General features: G+C 34.1%; 1 protein-coding gene across 8 annotated transcripts in view; it reads right to left on the bottom strand.

Moving 5' to 3' along the window:
* CATSPERE (catsper channel auxiliary subunit epsilon) overlaps window positions 1–16,414 on the bottom strand; it is a 183,207-nt gene that overhangs the window by 26,804 nt on the left and 139,989 nt on the right. For 7 of the 8 annotated variants that reach the window (XM_031966983.1, XM_031966977.1, XM_031966976.1 and 4 more), the window contains 4 exons: window positions 15,566–15,599; window positions 15,403–15,482; window positions 8,733–8,832; window positions 1,507–1,593 (listed from right to left, as the gene is read on the bottom strand). In XM_031966983.1, the coding sequence (XP_031822843.1) occupies window positions 1,507–1,593; window positions 8,733–8,832; window positions 15,403–15,482; window positions 15,566–15,599 (301 nt within the window). Of the gene's footprint in view, window positions 1–1,506; window positions 1,594–8,732; window positions 8,833–15,402; window positions 15,483–15,557; window positions 15,600–16,414 lie in introns of all 8 variants that reach the window. The other variant, XM_031966978.1, reaches the window with a different exon arrangement.

Below are 16,414 nucleotides of genomic sequence, written 5' to 3'. Positions count from 1 at the left end.
TTCCACTGAATCATATCATTATGGTATAGGACAGGATACAGATAGGTCACATGCCATTTAAAGCATTTGAAGCTGTCTCAGAATTGTTTTGTTGTATGGATTTGACTAAAATCTGATCTGAGAGTTATATCTTATACATGAAAACTTGTAATTAAAAAAGCAACAGTATTTATTTATATATCTATTGAAGTTAGGATTATATTTACAAATGTTAGAGCATCCTTTACTTCAAACAATAGCAACAAATTAAGAGATATAATTTTATACAGCATGTATTACTGTTCTGTGGCAAAGGCTTGAATGGAAAATTTTTACTTTTTTTCTTCCACCTTATATTTCAAAGTATTCTGTGCTACATTCTTCAGAGATCTCAAAATCTTGCCTCTGCTCTTATTACCTGTGTAAATTTGGGCAAGTAACTTTTAGGTTTCCATTTCCTTATATGTGTGTGAGGGAGGAAGCTTAAGTCTACATTCCTCTGAAGAGGAAACTTGTCAAATTGAATGCGAGTTGGGAAGAGTTGTGCCATAATGTTGAGGCAGTTGACCCAGATAACTTTGGAAGTTTCTTTAGTCCTAAATCTATACTACTTAGGATCTACTTACTTATGACAGATGACAAATAATAAAACTTGACATAGAAAACCTGTTATGCTGTGGATGTTTTATTATATTGTAAAGGGGAACTAGGGATGGGGGAAGGCTTCTGATTCTGCAGGTGTGGCTGCAGTTAGCTCATGGTGAAGACCAACTGTGAAGTGCTATAGGTTACTTTTTGTGAATGACTAAATCTAAACTAAAGGAGTATTATTGTGGTTCAGGGAATAATTTCTCAGTGTTTTCAAAATATTCTGTGTTTCCTGAAATATTGCAGAGTTCAACAAAGCGGAGAATCTCAGAATCAAAAGGACTTTAAAGATCAATTAATTGGCAAATCTTTATTAAGTACTGATTATGTACACACTAGGCACTGTGATAAGTCTTGGGGATACAAGCAGATAATAAATAGCCTTTCCATCATTGAAATTACATTCTGATGGAGGTAAAGAATATACACACCAACAGGTACATGCAGAATAGATGGAGCAGGGGTGGGGCTGAGAGAGGACATCTGCAGAAGGCAATTGATCTGAGATTTAAAGGCAGGAAAAGACTCTTAGAGGTGGAAGTGAGCAGGAAATCTTCCAGTCATGGCGGATAACTACTATACAGATGTAGAAATGGGAGACAGATTGTGGAGGAGCAGTATGTAGATCAGTATGATTAGATTCTTCTTTATTCTAAGTCTGGCTCTCTGTCTTTGACACCATGTTACCTTTGAACATATAATAATATGGCCCAATAACCTGTGAAGTGGCAAAACATTTTAAAGAATATGATTGTTGCTTTAAAAGTGTTTATAATGCTAGTTAGTTATCAAGTTTTTTAATCTCATAGAAATTTTATAATACTTTAAGTTCAAGTATTCCAGTTTTAATAAACAATGTACAATTCTAATTTTTCTTACTTCAGGGCCCCAGACTTTATCTATGGGAAGGTCTTTATTTTCTTTTATCATTGACTTCCATGTCTGTGCTTCATTCACGCAACCAGCCTGTTAAAAAGATATTTGCAAAATCAAGATGGTTTATTTTCCTGAAAGATTATCAAAGATTCTTGGCCCTAGCCCACACTATTATGGTACCTGCACAATTTGTAAGGAGGAATGTTTCCATCATTGATCTCAAAACTAATATCAAAGAATGGCTTTGCTTTCTAGGAGAAGGAAGGAATGCCATCAGAATCATCATCAAGAGTTATCCTTCACATGTTTGGAAAAAAAGAGTTAATTTTTCCTACTTTGTCTCTCCAAAAATCAAGTGAAAAAGATGAGTTACATTACAGACTGAATGTAATTCAGACTGAATTTCCAGGAGAAACCATTCTTTGATATTAGCTGTGTTTAGATGAGCATCTGGTTATTACCAATCCAATTTTTAAAAAGTCAATTCTGTGAAAAATTGAGCTAGCTATACAATATAATGTGACCAAAACAAATAGCTGATAATCTTGACTCTTCAGCTATGCTTTGACTTCATGGAAAGAAGAGAGTAGTTTGCACATCAAAGGTCATATTTGCATGGAGTTGCAACCAATCCTAGGGCAGCTAGGAGGCACATAGAGCACAGGGCCTGGAGTCAGGAAGACTCTTCAGACATCCAGCTGTATGACCCTATGAAGTTATTTAACCCTGTTTGCCCCAGTTTCCTCATCTGCAAATGAATCGGAGAAGGAAATGGCAAACACTCCAGTTTCTTTGCCAAGAAAACCCCTAGTAGGTAATGAAGAGCCTGACATGCCTGAAAAATAACTGTACAAAGCAGCCAATCTTTTATCCTTTCCCACCATCCTCATTTCTGAAATAAGACTTAGAATGCTCCTCAAGAGCCCCCTAGAGACTGATACCCCAATGGTCCCATCCATTTTTAAAAATCAAGCTTAGATAAGAGAAAGCACATATTTTGGAATTATGATAGGACCTTATGAGCCAGAACAGCTGTGTTTGTAGGGGACTATATAGTGAGATTTGAATAGTACTTGAAAAACTTTATCTCCAAATAAATCCATTACTAGCATGTCACAGTACTTTGGGTTAAAGTATTATGTCTCTAAGAATTCCCTTTCAAAATGTAAATATTCCTCTGAGAGGTAAAACATTAGGGAATCATCAAGTTTTTACTGTTGTTATTGTTGTTAATGAAGCAGCTTGGTGGTAGAGTTAGGACAACCAGAATTCAATTCCTTCCTTGGACCTTTTCTAGCTGTCTATCTCTGGAAAGTAAATTACTCATTAGTAAAGTGGAGGTGTTAATAACAGCAACAAGGTCCCAGGGTTGTTATGAGGTTAAAATAAGAAAATACTTACCAAGGTGCTTTGTAAACCTAAAAAGCACCATATAAATGTTAGCTTTTATTAATATTTTAACATTTTAGCATGAGTAGGCTGTGAGATTGCTTTTAGTTAGCTATCATTTTGGAAAATAAGGCCTGATATATGAAATATAGTACAGATAAATTTTTTAAATCCAGCAAATCAAATCAAATCAAGAACTACCTTGAGCAAGATGATGTTATGAACTAGACCTGACTCAGCTAGTCCCCAGCAATTTAAGGTTTGATATTGGAACAAAATGAGATACTTAAAGGTCAATAAAAAGTTAACAAAATGACATCTACCTAGTCGTAGCAAATGGATATTCAACAAGAATAGGTACTGAGGATACCTTGTCTTTATTCAGGTCAAGGAAACTTCCTTGTCAATTAACCACTGTGATCTACCAGTCAAACTTCCAAACCCATTCCATTTCCCTGACTCCCGATTGTTTTCCTCACTGCCTCTAGGTCTTCATAGCTGCTTTTAACTCAGGTGATGAGAAAATAATATCAAGAATCTGAGCTCTCAGTCTTCTGAGTCAACCAAGCCGGAGGATGTCTCAAAATCTTTTTGGAAAAAAACTAATTTACGTGAGAAATGGGTTTAGTCATTATCTTTACCGTAGGTGCTATGGAAGATAAAATGAAGTGAAGAAGACATTGTCTTTATTCTCAAAGACTTCACAGTATAATTAACTTTGGAAGGGAGAAAATGTGTAGAACACAGGTTGCTATCAACAGAAGGTAGCCCTGGATCAGTCCTTAATGCGAACAAAGCATTGGGTTCCTGGGAAGGAAGCCATCTCTCAAAGGAGATAAAGTGTAGTGAAAATACTTTTGATTTGTTGGAAAATGAGACATGGACATCCAAGAATGAAAAGGTTGAAAAAAAAGAATATAAGGCCCCCAAACTAATACTAGCCAAAAGGATAGGGTAATGACACATGGATAGGGTAATGTTTTATACTAGGAAATTATTTTTTAAATTTTATTTTATTTTTTATTACATTTAAATGAATTTTTAAAACATTGTCATTTGAGCTCCAAATTCTTTCCTTCCTTCCACTTCTTTCCCCTGAGAAGACAATCAATTTAATTTATACATGAACAGCCCCACAAAATATTTCCATATTAGCCTTGTTGCAAAAGAAAGGGAAACAATAGTTTAAAAATGCCTCAATCTCCATTCATATTTCATCAATTCTTCCTCTGAAGGTGGGTAGCATTTTTCATTATGAATCATTTATAATTGTCTTGGATCACTGTATTTCTGAGAAAAGCTAAATCATTCATAATTGATCACTTTACAAAATTGCTATTATTGTGCAAAGTTCCCCCAGTTCTGCTCACTTCACTTTGCATCAGTTCATACAAGTCTTTTTGGATTTTTCTGAAAGCATCTTGCTTATCATTTCTTATAGCACAACTTTTTCATCTCAATCACATAACTAGAATTTGTTCAGCCATTCTCCAAATGATGGGCATCTCCTTATTTACCAGTTCTTTGCCACCACCAAAAGAACTACTAGAAATTTTTGTACCTATGAGACTGTTTTCTTTTTTTGATCCCTTTGGGCTACAGATCTAATATTGCTGGGCAAAGGATAATTCACAATTTTATACATCCCTTTGGACATAAGTTTCAAGTTGCTCTCCAGAATGATTTGAGTATATGTAGGAAATTTGTAGTCCAAGGACAGGACCCAGAGATATAGAAGCAACAGGGCTATACTCTCTAGGATCTTGAAAATTAAGGCTTCATTACAGAATTGTACAATTAGAAGGAATAATTGGGAAAATGGATAAAAATAGTCACCATTGCAAGGAACCTTATCTTCTATCACCCACATATCACAGACTAGTCCTTTTCCACACCTGGTAAAGTGTTATTTGTTTGGTTTGATTTTTACTATAAGAGAAGCAACAATTGGAACTGGGCACTTTTTGTGCTCATTTATATCATTGTCAATCAAAGATTTAACATTGCCTTCTCAGCAAATTGACTGACCAAAAGTATATTGAAATTGTCCATAAAATAATCAGGTTATGTTAACTGATGTTTGTTGCTATATAAACAGTTTCCCCCAAATGACTGAAACTTATGATTATGCAATTCAGTATTTCATCTTTGTCACATAAACTACTGGAATCAGAAAATACAGAAGATTGAGTAAATTTTCAACAGAATAAAAAGTATATTCCCAGCTGATTTGCCACAGGTTATTTATTTCATGCTTTTGTTTTTGTTGTTATTGTGGATAGATCATTAAAAAAGCTTTTAAAAATCAGCATTTTGTTTCCCTGTGGCAGAAATATATATAATAAAGGCAGAATTTAGAACGAAGAAGTTAAGGCCAAGATGCAGAATCTCCCTCACATCTTCTTCAATCCCATTCACCAAGATCTTTTGCTATTACATCAGGTTAAGTTGCATGACAGCCAGCCCCACACAGCTCCTTGTTAGTTTTGTTGGAATTCCCCCAAAAAGGTTTGAAGGGATGCAGACTAATAATCAAGGATTTCGCAGGTGATAAAAATGAATTTTTCAATGGCACATGAGATATTTAACTAGGACCAGAGACTTTGAGCCAGTATCCAAAGAACAGTTAAAAAACAGAGAAACTAGAACCTGTTTGTTTGGATGGAATTGCCATGGCCTTAAATTATATGGCATTAAAAAGCTTTAGCTTTCAGTTGCTAGGAAGAAGATCTTTAGTTGTTATATTCCATTAGATGGTAGCAGAGAGCAGGAGGAGAGATCAAAGAGGCATTCTAGGGCACACATTATTAGTAGCATAATAGCTATATATGTATATTTGCATATATATATATATATATATATATATATATATATATATATATACACACACAACATATAGCATATGGTAGTAAAAAGCTTAGGGAACACTAACACTAGAAACAAATGGAAATACTCAGCAGAGATGACCCAGCAGAGAGTAGAGATGGTACAATTCACAAAGGAGAGTCAAGACAAAATGCCTAGTATTGAAAAATAGTGAGTAACAGTTATATCACCAGAAAATATTAGAGATACCTCATCAGCAGATGAGTTTGCCTGACCACACATGGCTGCTATGCCAGATATTTGTGTTTCCCTCATCATATCCCTTCAAACAAATCATAATTAACAAATGATGCTATTGCTTATGAAAATTTTGCAATTTTTGAAGATTATGTAGTACAAATTTTCCTCTCAATTCTTTAAGCATAGGTTTCACATTTTTCATGCCCATTTTGGCTATTTTGGCCAGATGATGTCTATTTCATATCAGCTCTATGTTGTTTTTTTTTAAATTAGCCCAAATATCTTCAATCATCTTGTTCAGCTTTTACAACTGCAGAGTGAAATATCTTAGCAAGCATTAATAGTATTTCATGTACCATCAGTTAATGACTAATATATTAATCCACTTCACTTTCATCATTCTTTCAATAAAAGGGTACTATCAGAGAAAGAAAACTGAAGTCACACCTTCACTTGCTGTCCTAGAACACATTTGATAGCTCATACAATTGCTCTCACCACTGTTCATTCAAGGGCAACCAAAGCTAATAGAGACATCAGAGATTGGTTTGATGTAACAAAGTATTTATTCACTGATATCTCACATCTGATGTTCCAGATTGTCAGCTTCCCTTTCACATGACAGAAGCCTGGGGCATGAGAACTGCCTTCATTCTTTCTATGAATATCACCATGACTAGATTTACATGATTTACAAGTTGGGTATTTCAGTCACATTAATTTTCCCTGATCAGTGTGTGTTAAACTTGATGTTGTTTGGTGCATTTAATCATCTTTGATTGGCATATCTGATTTAGTACCAGCCAGAAGAAGTTTGGTATGAATACCTACTTGAATCAAGCTTCACAAACATAATGTTCCTTATCGTTTTTCAACATTCAGTTTTAAATTTTTTTTGTGTTATAATTTCTGAAGTTGGTATCGATTCCTACTTGAAATCAAGCTTCATAAATATAATGTTATTGCTTATGGATGCATAACAGTTAAGCATCAGTAAGTGTCTAAGCTAGATATGAATTTAGGTGTTTTTTTACTCCAAGTGAAGCATTCATTCTATCTACTGTGCTACCAGCTACCTCATTTCTCTTCTTTTGAGCTGTGCTTGTTCCTTTTCATTTTTCAACATTCAGCTTTAAATATTTTTGCGATATAATTTCCATGTACATTCCTGTAATCACTGCATATATTGTTTAATGATACTGTGGACTTCATTCTGCATCAGTTAATATAGACCTTCCATGCCTCTCTGTAGTCATATTCATGATTCCTTGCAACACAGTCATATTCCAGTATATTCATGTACCACAATTTGTTTAGCCATATTCACAATTTCCTGCTGCAAGTCATATTCCAGTATATTCATGTACCACAATTTGTTTAGAAGGTATCTATTTCTAATTCTTTGTTATCACAAAAAGTATTGTTATAAAAATTTTGGTGTGTACAGGGACTTTTATTCAAAAGCCTCCTTGGGGGTATAAGTAATGGTATATAGGGTCCAAAAGTATAGACATTTTGCTTGTTCAATTCCTAACTGATTTCCATAATGGCCATAAAGATTCATAGCTCTGCCAACAATGAACTAGTATGCCTATCTTCCAACAACTACTCCAACAGTTACTTTTTCTCTCGTTTATCATTCTTATCAATTTGCAGGGTGTGAGGTAAAACTAGAGGATTATTTTGATGTGTATCTGTTTACATTAGTGATTCATGGCTGCTTATAATTTGCAATTTCTTTTTTTGATAACTGTTATTATCCTTTGATTCTGTGTGTATTGGGAAAGGCTTTTAAACTTCTAAGTTTCTGTTAATTGTTTAACATGTCTTAGATACCAAACCCTTTTCAGAGATATTTGAAACAAAGAGCAATAAGGCATTCTTGATGATCCTATTTTCATGGTCTGAAATCTGGTAGATATGAAGTGTGAATCAGTTAGTGGTTTATTAATAACAACTCATATAGTTTAAACAGAACCCTTTCTTTTTCAAACTAGCCTTCATAAAATCAAACATGAATCTGGCCACTATTTATCTGAGTAAATTTTAGACATAATATATTATTGTCTTTTGAACATTTCAACAATTTGGTAGTAGAAATAATTTGTCATATATTGTGCCCAAGAAGACACAAAACTCATATGGAATTTAAAAGAAATTCTAGAAGTTTGTCAAATTAGATAAGAGTACAGATGGACCTTAATATAAGAGAATTGTTTGTCACTTGGTTATTTGCTAAGATAAAGGTCCCAATAAAAACTCTAGAACTCAAAGTTTCTCAGAGCAGAGTGAAGATTTCACTATTGTTCCTGAACTGGCAGATTTAATCAACAGACTAATGAATCTTAAAACATTGCTTTTTCTCTACAGCAGAAACTTTGCTGCAGAAAAATATAGTTCCTTTCCTTACCCTCAAATTGCTTAGTTCTACTTTTGTTAGAAAAGGATTTTTTTCCCCTTAAAGACTGGATCTCTCATACTTTTCAGAAGGACAGAAGTAGATGGGCTATTAACTGGTTTGCTTCTCATGCAGCATGATTTTCCATACCCCTAGGGGCTCTGCACAATGATGCCAAACTGGTGCATGCAGCCAATTGGCTTCATTTACTATGCCTCAGAATTCTTGGGCTCAAATGATCTCCCAATCTCAACCTTCTGATTAGCAGAGATTACAACCATAAACTACCAGCCATGTTTAAAATATGTTATAAACTTAAAAGTGAAAAACCTAGTCGAACAATACTTAATGACATGCAAATGAAAAAAATACTTACACTATGCATAGTTACAGTATAGCTGAAATCGATTCTTTCATGTATCTCCCAGATAATAAAATTTGCTGTAACATCTTCAACGAATTCATCATCATCGTATCTGAAAGAAATAATAAGAAGAACTTAATGCTTAGTAATGTCAACCTTGGATAGGTGAGTTTCTTCAACTGTCAGCAATTCTATGCAACTCACAAAAATCTCAAAATGTATTATTAGTGGTTATTGGGGGCGGGAAACTCTGGATTGTGTGATTGTGTGTAATGATTAGAGTGGATCACGGAAAATTCTGGGACAAAAGAGAGAAAAGTTGGACATTCAAATGGTGGGTGGACTTGTGTCTTGAAGGGAGGTATGTGGTTAGCTTTAGTACCTTTGGACATGTTTCCCTAGTCCTTTTATCCAGAGGAACTATGAGCTCAATAGATGTAGGGGAGACAGTCCCTCACACCTACTATTTATTTTTCTTCTAACCAAACCAACAGCTCCTTTCTAATATCAAAGCAGTAAGTCCTTCCTAATTCCTCTTACAGCAGTCTACTCCACTTTTGGACATATCTAATTGTTAGGAAGTTTTTCCTGATATCAAGACTGGCCTCTCTAACTTCTACTCATTATTTCTAGCTCTGCCCTCTGGGGACAAGAAGGATAGATCTAATCCCTCTTCCATAGCACAGCCTCCTTAAATATTTGAAGACTGGTATTCCCTGAGAATTTTCTTCAGACTTATATACCTTTAGTTCCTTCAACTGATTCTCACATGAAATTAATTTAAGAACTTTTGTCAAATTGAATGGTAAATGCTCTCCAATTTACCAAAGCTATTCAAGAGTTTTGGTGACTAAAAATGTACCTTCTTTCTGCTGATTTTCCTCTACCTTATCTTGTTTGTTCCTGGTTGTTTTCATGTTGACTCTCTCATTATATTGTAATCAGCTTGAGGACATCTTTCTTTGCATCCATAAATTCTTCTCACAATGCCTGGGACATAGTGCTTAATAAATGTTTCTTCACTGATTGGCAGTATGACAGATGTGATCAGATCAGAGTAGAGTACAGGACTCTCATCTACTAAAATTCCTTGAAGTTGAGCCTTCCTTATGCAGATTATACTTGCCTTTTTGAGTAACACATCAACACTGTTGGGTCATTGTAATTCACCCAAACTCCTGGATTAGTTTTTGGTATGAAAAGTAACTTAATGTTGATTTCTATTTTCTTATAAAATTTTCTTGGTGGCAGGAGTTATTCTATACTTTTCTCTGTATCTCCAGCATTTAGCCGAGTGCATGGTACATAGTACATGTTTAATAATGGATAAAAGACTGGGCTTGGAGTCAGGAAGATCTGAGTTTAAATCCAGTCATAAACATTTACCAGCTGTGTGATTCTGGGTAAGTCATTTAACCCTGTTTGTCTCAGTTCCTCATCTGTAAATGAACTGGAGAATAAAGTGGTAAACTGCTCCAGTATCTTTGCCAAAAAAAAAACTCAAATGGGACCACAAAGAGTTGGACATAACTGAAAATGACTGAACAATGACAATATTTATAGGTTTCATCAATAAATTTCAAACTCCTAAATATTCTGTGACAAATGCTGTTTTAGAAAACAAAATATTCTGTGATCCATATGCTTTTAATTATTAGAAATCTTTATCAGTTAAAATAAGCTTGTGCTGGGTGACTGCACTAGAAATAATCCACTCATTGTTGATAACATGCTTTAGAAAAACTCCACTTAGCATGGCTCCCATGCAAGGATTTTAGGAGTCTGGTTCCCTTGCAGTACATACACATCTAGTACTTTCTCAAATTTTCCTTTTGCTACAAACAAAAGACAGAAGATAGAACAAATTAGTTTTATATGTGATTTGTGAGAAAGGTGAAAAAAGTTTCTAAGGAAGAATCAAAGGAAAAGGTAGATAGAAAAGTCTATTCAATAAGGATTATATTATAATAATAAAATTTTAAGATTACCTACTTTTGGTCTCCTGTATATGCCATTCCATCTTTAGCACAGGTTGTCACCAATGACTGGAATGTACTTCCTCTTTTACCTTTGATTTAATAGAATTCCTAGCTTTCTTCAAAGCTTAACTCAAATGCTCTTTCCTGTATGTATTTTGTATATATTTTGCATTGATTTTTCTTCATGTGAGTTGTTTCTCAAAGTTCTTTGACAGTAAGGACTATCTCATTTTTGTCTTTGTGTCTTTAACCCTTAACTATTATGCACAAAGTAATTTCAGGAGAGGAAGGTATTAATAAATGGAAGACTCAAAATAGATTCTTACAGCTCTAAATCTATGAGCTTATATTGCTATGATTTTTAGAAAAGAGGTAGGTATGAAGTGGAAGTTAATGAGTTCATGATGAGTTTGAGATGCCTGTGGGACATCTAATTTGAGATGTCCAAAAGGCATTTGGTAACATGGGACTGATATTAGAGATGGCTATATAGAGCTGGGTTTCATCTACATTATGACAAGTAATTGGGATTGTTATCAAATACTGTCATTTCTACTTGCACACATATATAATATACATATATTGTTCTCTTTATTGACAAGCTACCATCCTGGATAAGGTTTAAATAAATTAAAGCTTCTTAAAATTGTGGGTTGCAACCCCATATGACGTCAAGTAACTGAATATGAGGATCACAAAAAAGTTGGCAGCAGGAAAAGGTTTATGAATGCCATGACAAAAAAATTAGTTCAGAATCAAACATGCAATAAATTTAAGGTGTTTCTAGCAGTGCTTGCCCATGTTGCATTGTGTGATTTCACTGTAGCCTTGGTTCTAAACACACAGCACACACACTTTATACTGTGCATGCATCAACACTGCCAGAAACAGATTTGAGGTGAGGTCAAATTCCTTGGGCAAAAAGGGCTTGCGAGTGGAATTTTTTTTTTTTTTTTTTGGCTGAGGCAGTTGGGGTTAAGTGACTCACCCAAGGTCACATAGCTAGGAAGTGTTAAGGCCAGATTTGAACTCAGGGCTGGTGCTCTATCCACTGTGCTACCTAGCTGCCCCGAAAAGGGGGCTTTTAAGAAGCCTTGATATAGATGATCTTCATCCTTTACTCCATTCCTAATGCATTCATTTTTGTAATGTCCTTCTTATAGAAGCCTATCTTTTTTTCATTTATGTGAAATGTGATTCGGAGTTATAAATTGATTTAATTTCTTTTTTAAAAATCTTATTTCAGTTTTCCTTTGATTTTCCAACTTCACTTTCCCCTTCTTTTGATCCTGACTGCCTGCATATGTTGCATTGTAGAGATCTGAATTTTGCCCACAGTATTTCTTGGTGACTTAAATTTGAAATTTCTTCCTGTTATTAGCCTGTGGATTTCTATTGGAAAATTAAATAAAGTATCCACTCACTAATACTTCTGGGAAATTTTCTTATATAAAATATGCTTATGTCATATGTCTGTTTTTAGAATTTTTTTCTTTCATTTTACTTTTCTTTTTTCATCTCTGCATATTCTATTGACAAAAATTTACATAACTTCAGTGTTAGAAGGAATTTCACTGACCATTTACTAAAGGCTTTACATGAAAAAAAATCCTCTCTATAGTACGCTTGACAACTTGTCATTTACCCTTTATTCAAAGATTTCAAGTAAAGGCAAGTCACCACCTCAAAGCAGCACATTCCACTTTTTGCTAGTTTTAGTTATTAGGAATTTTTCACTCAAATAAAGTATAAATGTACTTCTTTATAACTTATATCCACTTTTATTTCTTATATCTGGGGCAAAACAGAATAAGTCTAATCCAGGTTTTATATGGAAGTATTTTGTAGAGGCTGAATTAGACTATAGGGTATTTTAAAATATTGCAATGGACTACAAATGGAAAACCCTTCCCTTTTAATAGTTCCTAGTCACGTTTTAAGTACCCTGAAATCATATGATTTCCCCAAATGAATATATTCTATGATTTCTATTTCAGAATGTTGCTTGCCACAGAATGCTGCCTGTTGGCTTTTACATCTATCTATAACCCATCATAAATATTTGTTTTTTGATCACTCAGAGAGATAATTTCTTTAAGTTCTCTCCTTAGTGTGCTAATTTTTTTCTCTTTTCTTCTCCCTCTTCTCTCTTTCTCCCTTTCCCTCTTTTCCTCCTTCTTTCCTCTCTTTCTTTCTTTTTTCTCTCTCTCTCACCTTGTACATTTATGGTTTCTCTCTTTTTCCCTGTATATTTTTTCCTCTTGATCTTTCCTTTCCTATTTTTGTTATTTGTTGTTGTTATTTTACTCTATTTGGCACTTTTCTATTTTGAGTTAATGGAGGTAAATCTGGTCTTAGATTCAATTTCTCCTGTTTGTCTTGTGGAAAGCATACCAATCTTAAGGATTAATGTTTAGGTTCAAATTCTAATTCTGCCAACTAGCATTTATTTAAGCTATTGAAGTTTGCCATGTGCTTTACATACATTATCTTATTTGAACTTCACAATAACCCTGTGATGTTGGTGCTTTTATTATCCTGATTTTATAGATGAGGACAATCAAACTCCAACTACAGTGTGCAACACTATGCCACAGAGCATTTACTATCTGTTTGATCTTGGGCAAGAGACTTTACCTCAACTATAAATGAGAAAATGGGACTAAATAATCTCTTAGGTCCTTTCCAACTCTAGACATATAGCCTTGTGGCTGTAGGATAAATAAAATGAAAAGTTGGACTCTATAGCCTCTCCTAATTATTAAGCTATGATCCTCTCAAGAATTTTGCTTAAAATTGAGCAACAAGTTGAATTAAGACAGCCCTAGGCTTTACTTATTGACTGTAATATTAAAAGGAATAGGGACTTGTGGTATTCTCTTCTTTTCAAAAATATGATCATTCTCTGTGGAGCAGATTTCTCGGGGGAGTGGGAGGGGGAGAAGGGGTGGAGGGTTCTGGAGGCAGCCTTAGTTTCAGTTACAAGTAATAATCACCTCAAATGCACCCAGGAGTTAAAGTCCAGTCCTTTTTATTGTCTCTTCCAAAATTGCCCAGTTAGTTTTCTTAGAGGCCTATCTCCCTCTTTGGTTCCAAGAGCTCTTGCAGCTCTCTTTGAATCTCCAGTTCTCAATCTCTTCAACTGACTCCTCCACTGACTCAGTTCCTTTTATGCTCTTTTAGAGGTGTAAACTCAAAGGTTGACTCCTCCTCTGAGAGTAGGATTGTGGGAGGTGTAACTTGTGAATCTCCTAGACTTGTGAACTCTAATATGTGAGCTCTAATGTGTAAACTTTCTCAAAGGTATGAGCTCTAATGTGTGAACCAATTACCTAAGCATTGTTTCTATCAACCCTAGTGAGTTAACACTTTGTAAGGATTCTAACAGGGACTGTATAATAAAATCTTTATAGAATTATTCTAAAGTTTATTGGATAGTTGAATTACTAAAAGATTGCTGGGTAGTTTTGTGATTACTTCACTACTTATTTAATATGTCCAAGACATTGTAGATATCTGTAGCAGAAGGAGTTTTGGATTTGGGGTCAAAAAGCCTTCCTTTGAATCCTGGCCCTACATTTTACTCCTTTAGAATCTTGAGCAAATAACTTCATTTTTCAATACTTTGGTTTCTTCGTCTACAAATAAGGATGAAGCAGGTAACCTCTTATTCTTTCTAGCTTCAATATACTCCAAAAAGGCCATCTTTTCACTTCTCTTGTTTGAAGGACAAAAAGGCTTTTAAGTTACTAAGAGTATCATTTAATAAAAAAAGTAAATTAATAATCTCTGAATTTAAAGTGGCCTTGGAGGATGATTGAAAATGATGAACATTATTACTAGTGATGTATTTTTTCTTCATAGCAGTGCCATTTAGAATGAATTACAAATGTCATTATAAAAATAAAAGATTGAATTAAATTACATTATTCATTAAATTTGTTTATTTTACTAGTGTATACAGAATAGCTAAAAAGAACCAGGAAAATCTAGGGTAAAAGTTCATATATCACGTATTAGTACTGATAAATAATGTCATTTATAGTTCCTAATTTCAATAATTAGGTACCTTATCAACTGAAATGATATCTGTAAAATACTGAGCACTTTGTTTGGAACAAAGTAGGTATTTAATAAATGTTTAATCTCTTCCTCCTCCTCTTTCCCTCCTCTAATCAATAGACAATTCACAAATCATTTACCAACATTTGTGGTTTAATGAAATACCTCACCAAAAAATAGAAACAACATTGCCTGGCATCACCGCTATGGCAAGGTTACATTGTTAGCTGCCAAATTTCTGAGATGATAGGGGAAGTAATGGCTTTCTTCTGGTCTCTTATAGCAACTACTGTTCTTTAGGTATTTTTTTGTAAACACAGATGAAATTGTAATTGTATCAGTATCTGTTACATTTACTCTAAGTTATCTGTTGAACACCAATAACTAAGTTTTTTGGGGTACATTTATGATTTGACTCAAGATTTCCAGGGAAGAGAAGGAAGAATTTTGAAAATCAGAATTTAAAGCAAAACAAAGGGACCATTATCAATGATCTAACAAATGGTCTTGGTGAAGTTCTCAGTGAAAACAAATACACAAGAATGTATTTTTGACCCATGATTGTCAATTAGAACTGTTTTTAATCCTATAATTAAAAAAATTTTAAGATAAATGGAAAAATGGTTTGGGGTGTTACTTACAATTGAAGGACAGGGTGGAATTTTTCGGTCATATAAATGTGCAAAGGGCAGCCATATTCACTAACATTATAATTTATAAGCTAGACAAGAAAGAAAAATATTTATTTATTTATTTATTTATTTGTATTTGACTTATGGACAAAAAAGTTAATCACCTTCTTACCTTGTTTTCAGGTGGGTTACCCCTCAAATACTGCCTAATAAAAAAGAGACATTTAAAAATACTAAAGTTTTACCCATTAAATTAATTTATTTCTGGTCTAAAACATTTAATTTTCATAATTTCACTATGCAAACAAATAAGAATCTCATCTTTTTATTATTATTATTTAGGATGAAGCAGATTGAATTAAAACTAAGGATTGCAAACCTCATTTTGCAGTCTTAAGGGATATTTGGAAATATAGTTTTTTACTTTAATAAAAACATACTTTTTTGTTGGAGAATGATAATTTTCAAGAAACAAAAATAGAATGTTAAATCCATAGGATAACTGGGAAATCACTGACTTATGTATCATCTTTTCAAGCTAAGACCAAATGAGACGACATGGTGTAATGAACAGATGGCCAGTCTTGGAGTCAGGAAGACCAGGATTCAAATTTTATTTCCTCCAACACATTAGTTATATGACTATGGGAAAATCACCCAACATCTCAGTGCTCTGGGGCTGGGAATTTATAGGTTATCTACTTAGGTGAAGGAAGTTGTAGTAAGAACCCTTTAGGGGTGATTCAGTACATAAGGTTGTTTTTTCATTGTACTAAAGTGGCAGTGGGATTCAGCAGCCTCCTCTGTGTCTGAGCAGCTTTATTTAAAAGCTGTACTGCTCACCTCTTGAAATGAGGAAAGTGCTAGAAAAGATTCTCTAAAAATTGTCCTCTTTATCTAACTTAAACTTGGCTTGCTTACTGCAGCAGACTGGGATCCACCCTATGATTAAAATACAAAAATATACAAAAACTTTTGTGAAGATAATTCCACTTAACCATTGGTACATAGAATGTGCACG

Source organism: Sarcophilus harrisii, chromosome 4 (genome assembly GCF_902635505.1).
Source record: "Sarcophilus harrisii chromosome 4, mSarHar1.11, whole genome shotgun sequence".
NCBI lineage: Eukaryota > Metazoa > Chordata > Mammalia > Dasyuromorphia > Dasyuridae > Sarcophilus > Sarcophilus harrisii.
This window is presented reverse-complemented; position numbering and strand designations above follow the sequence as displayed.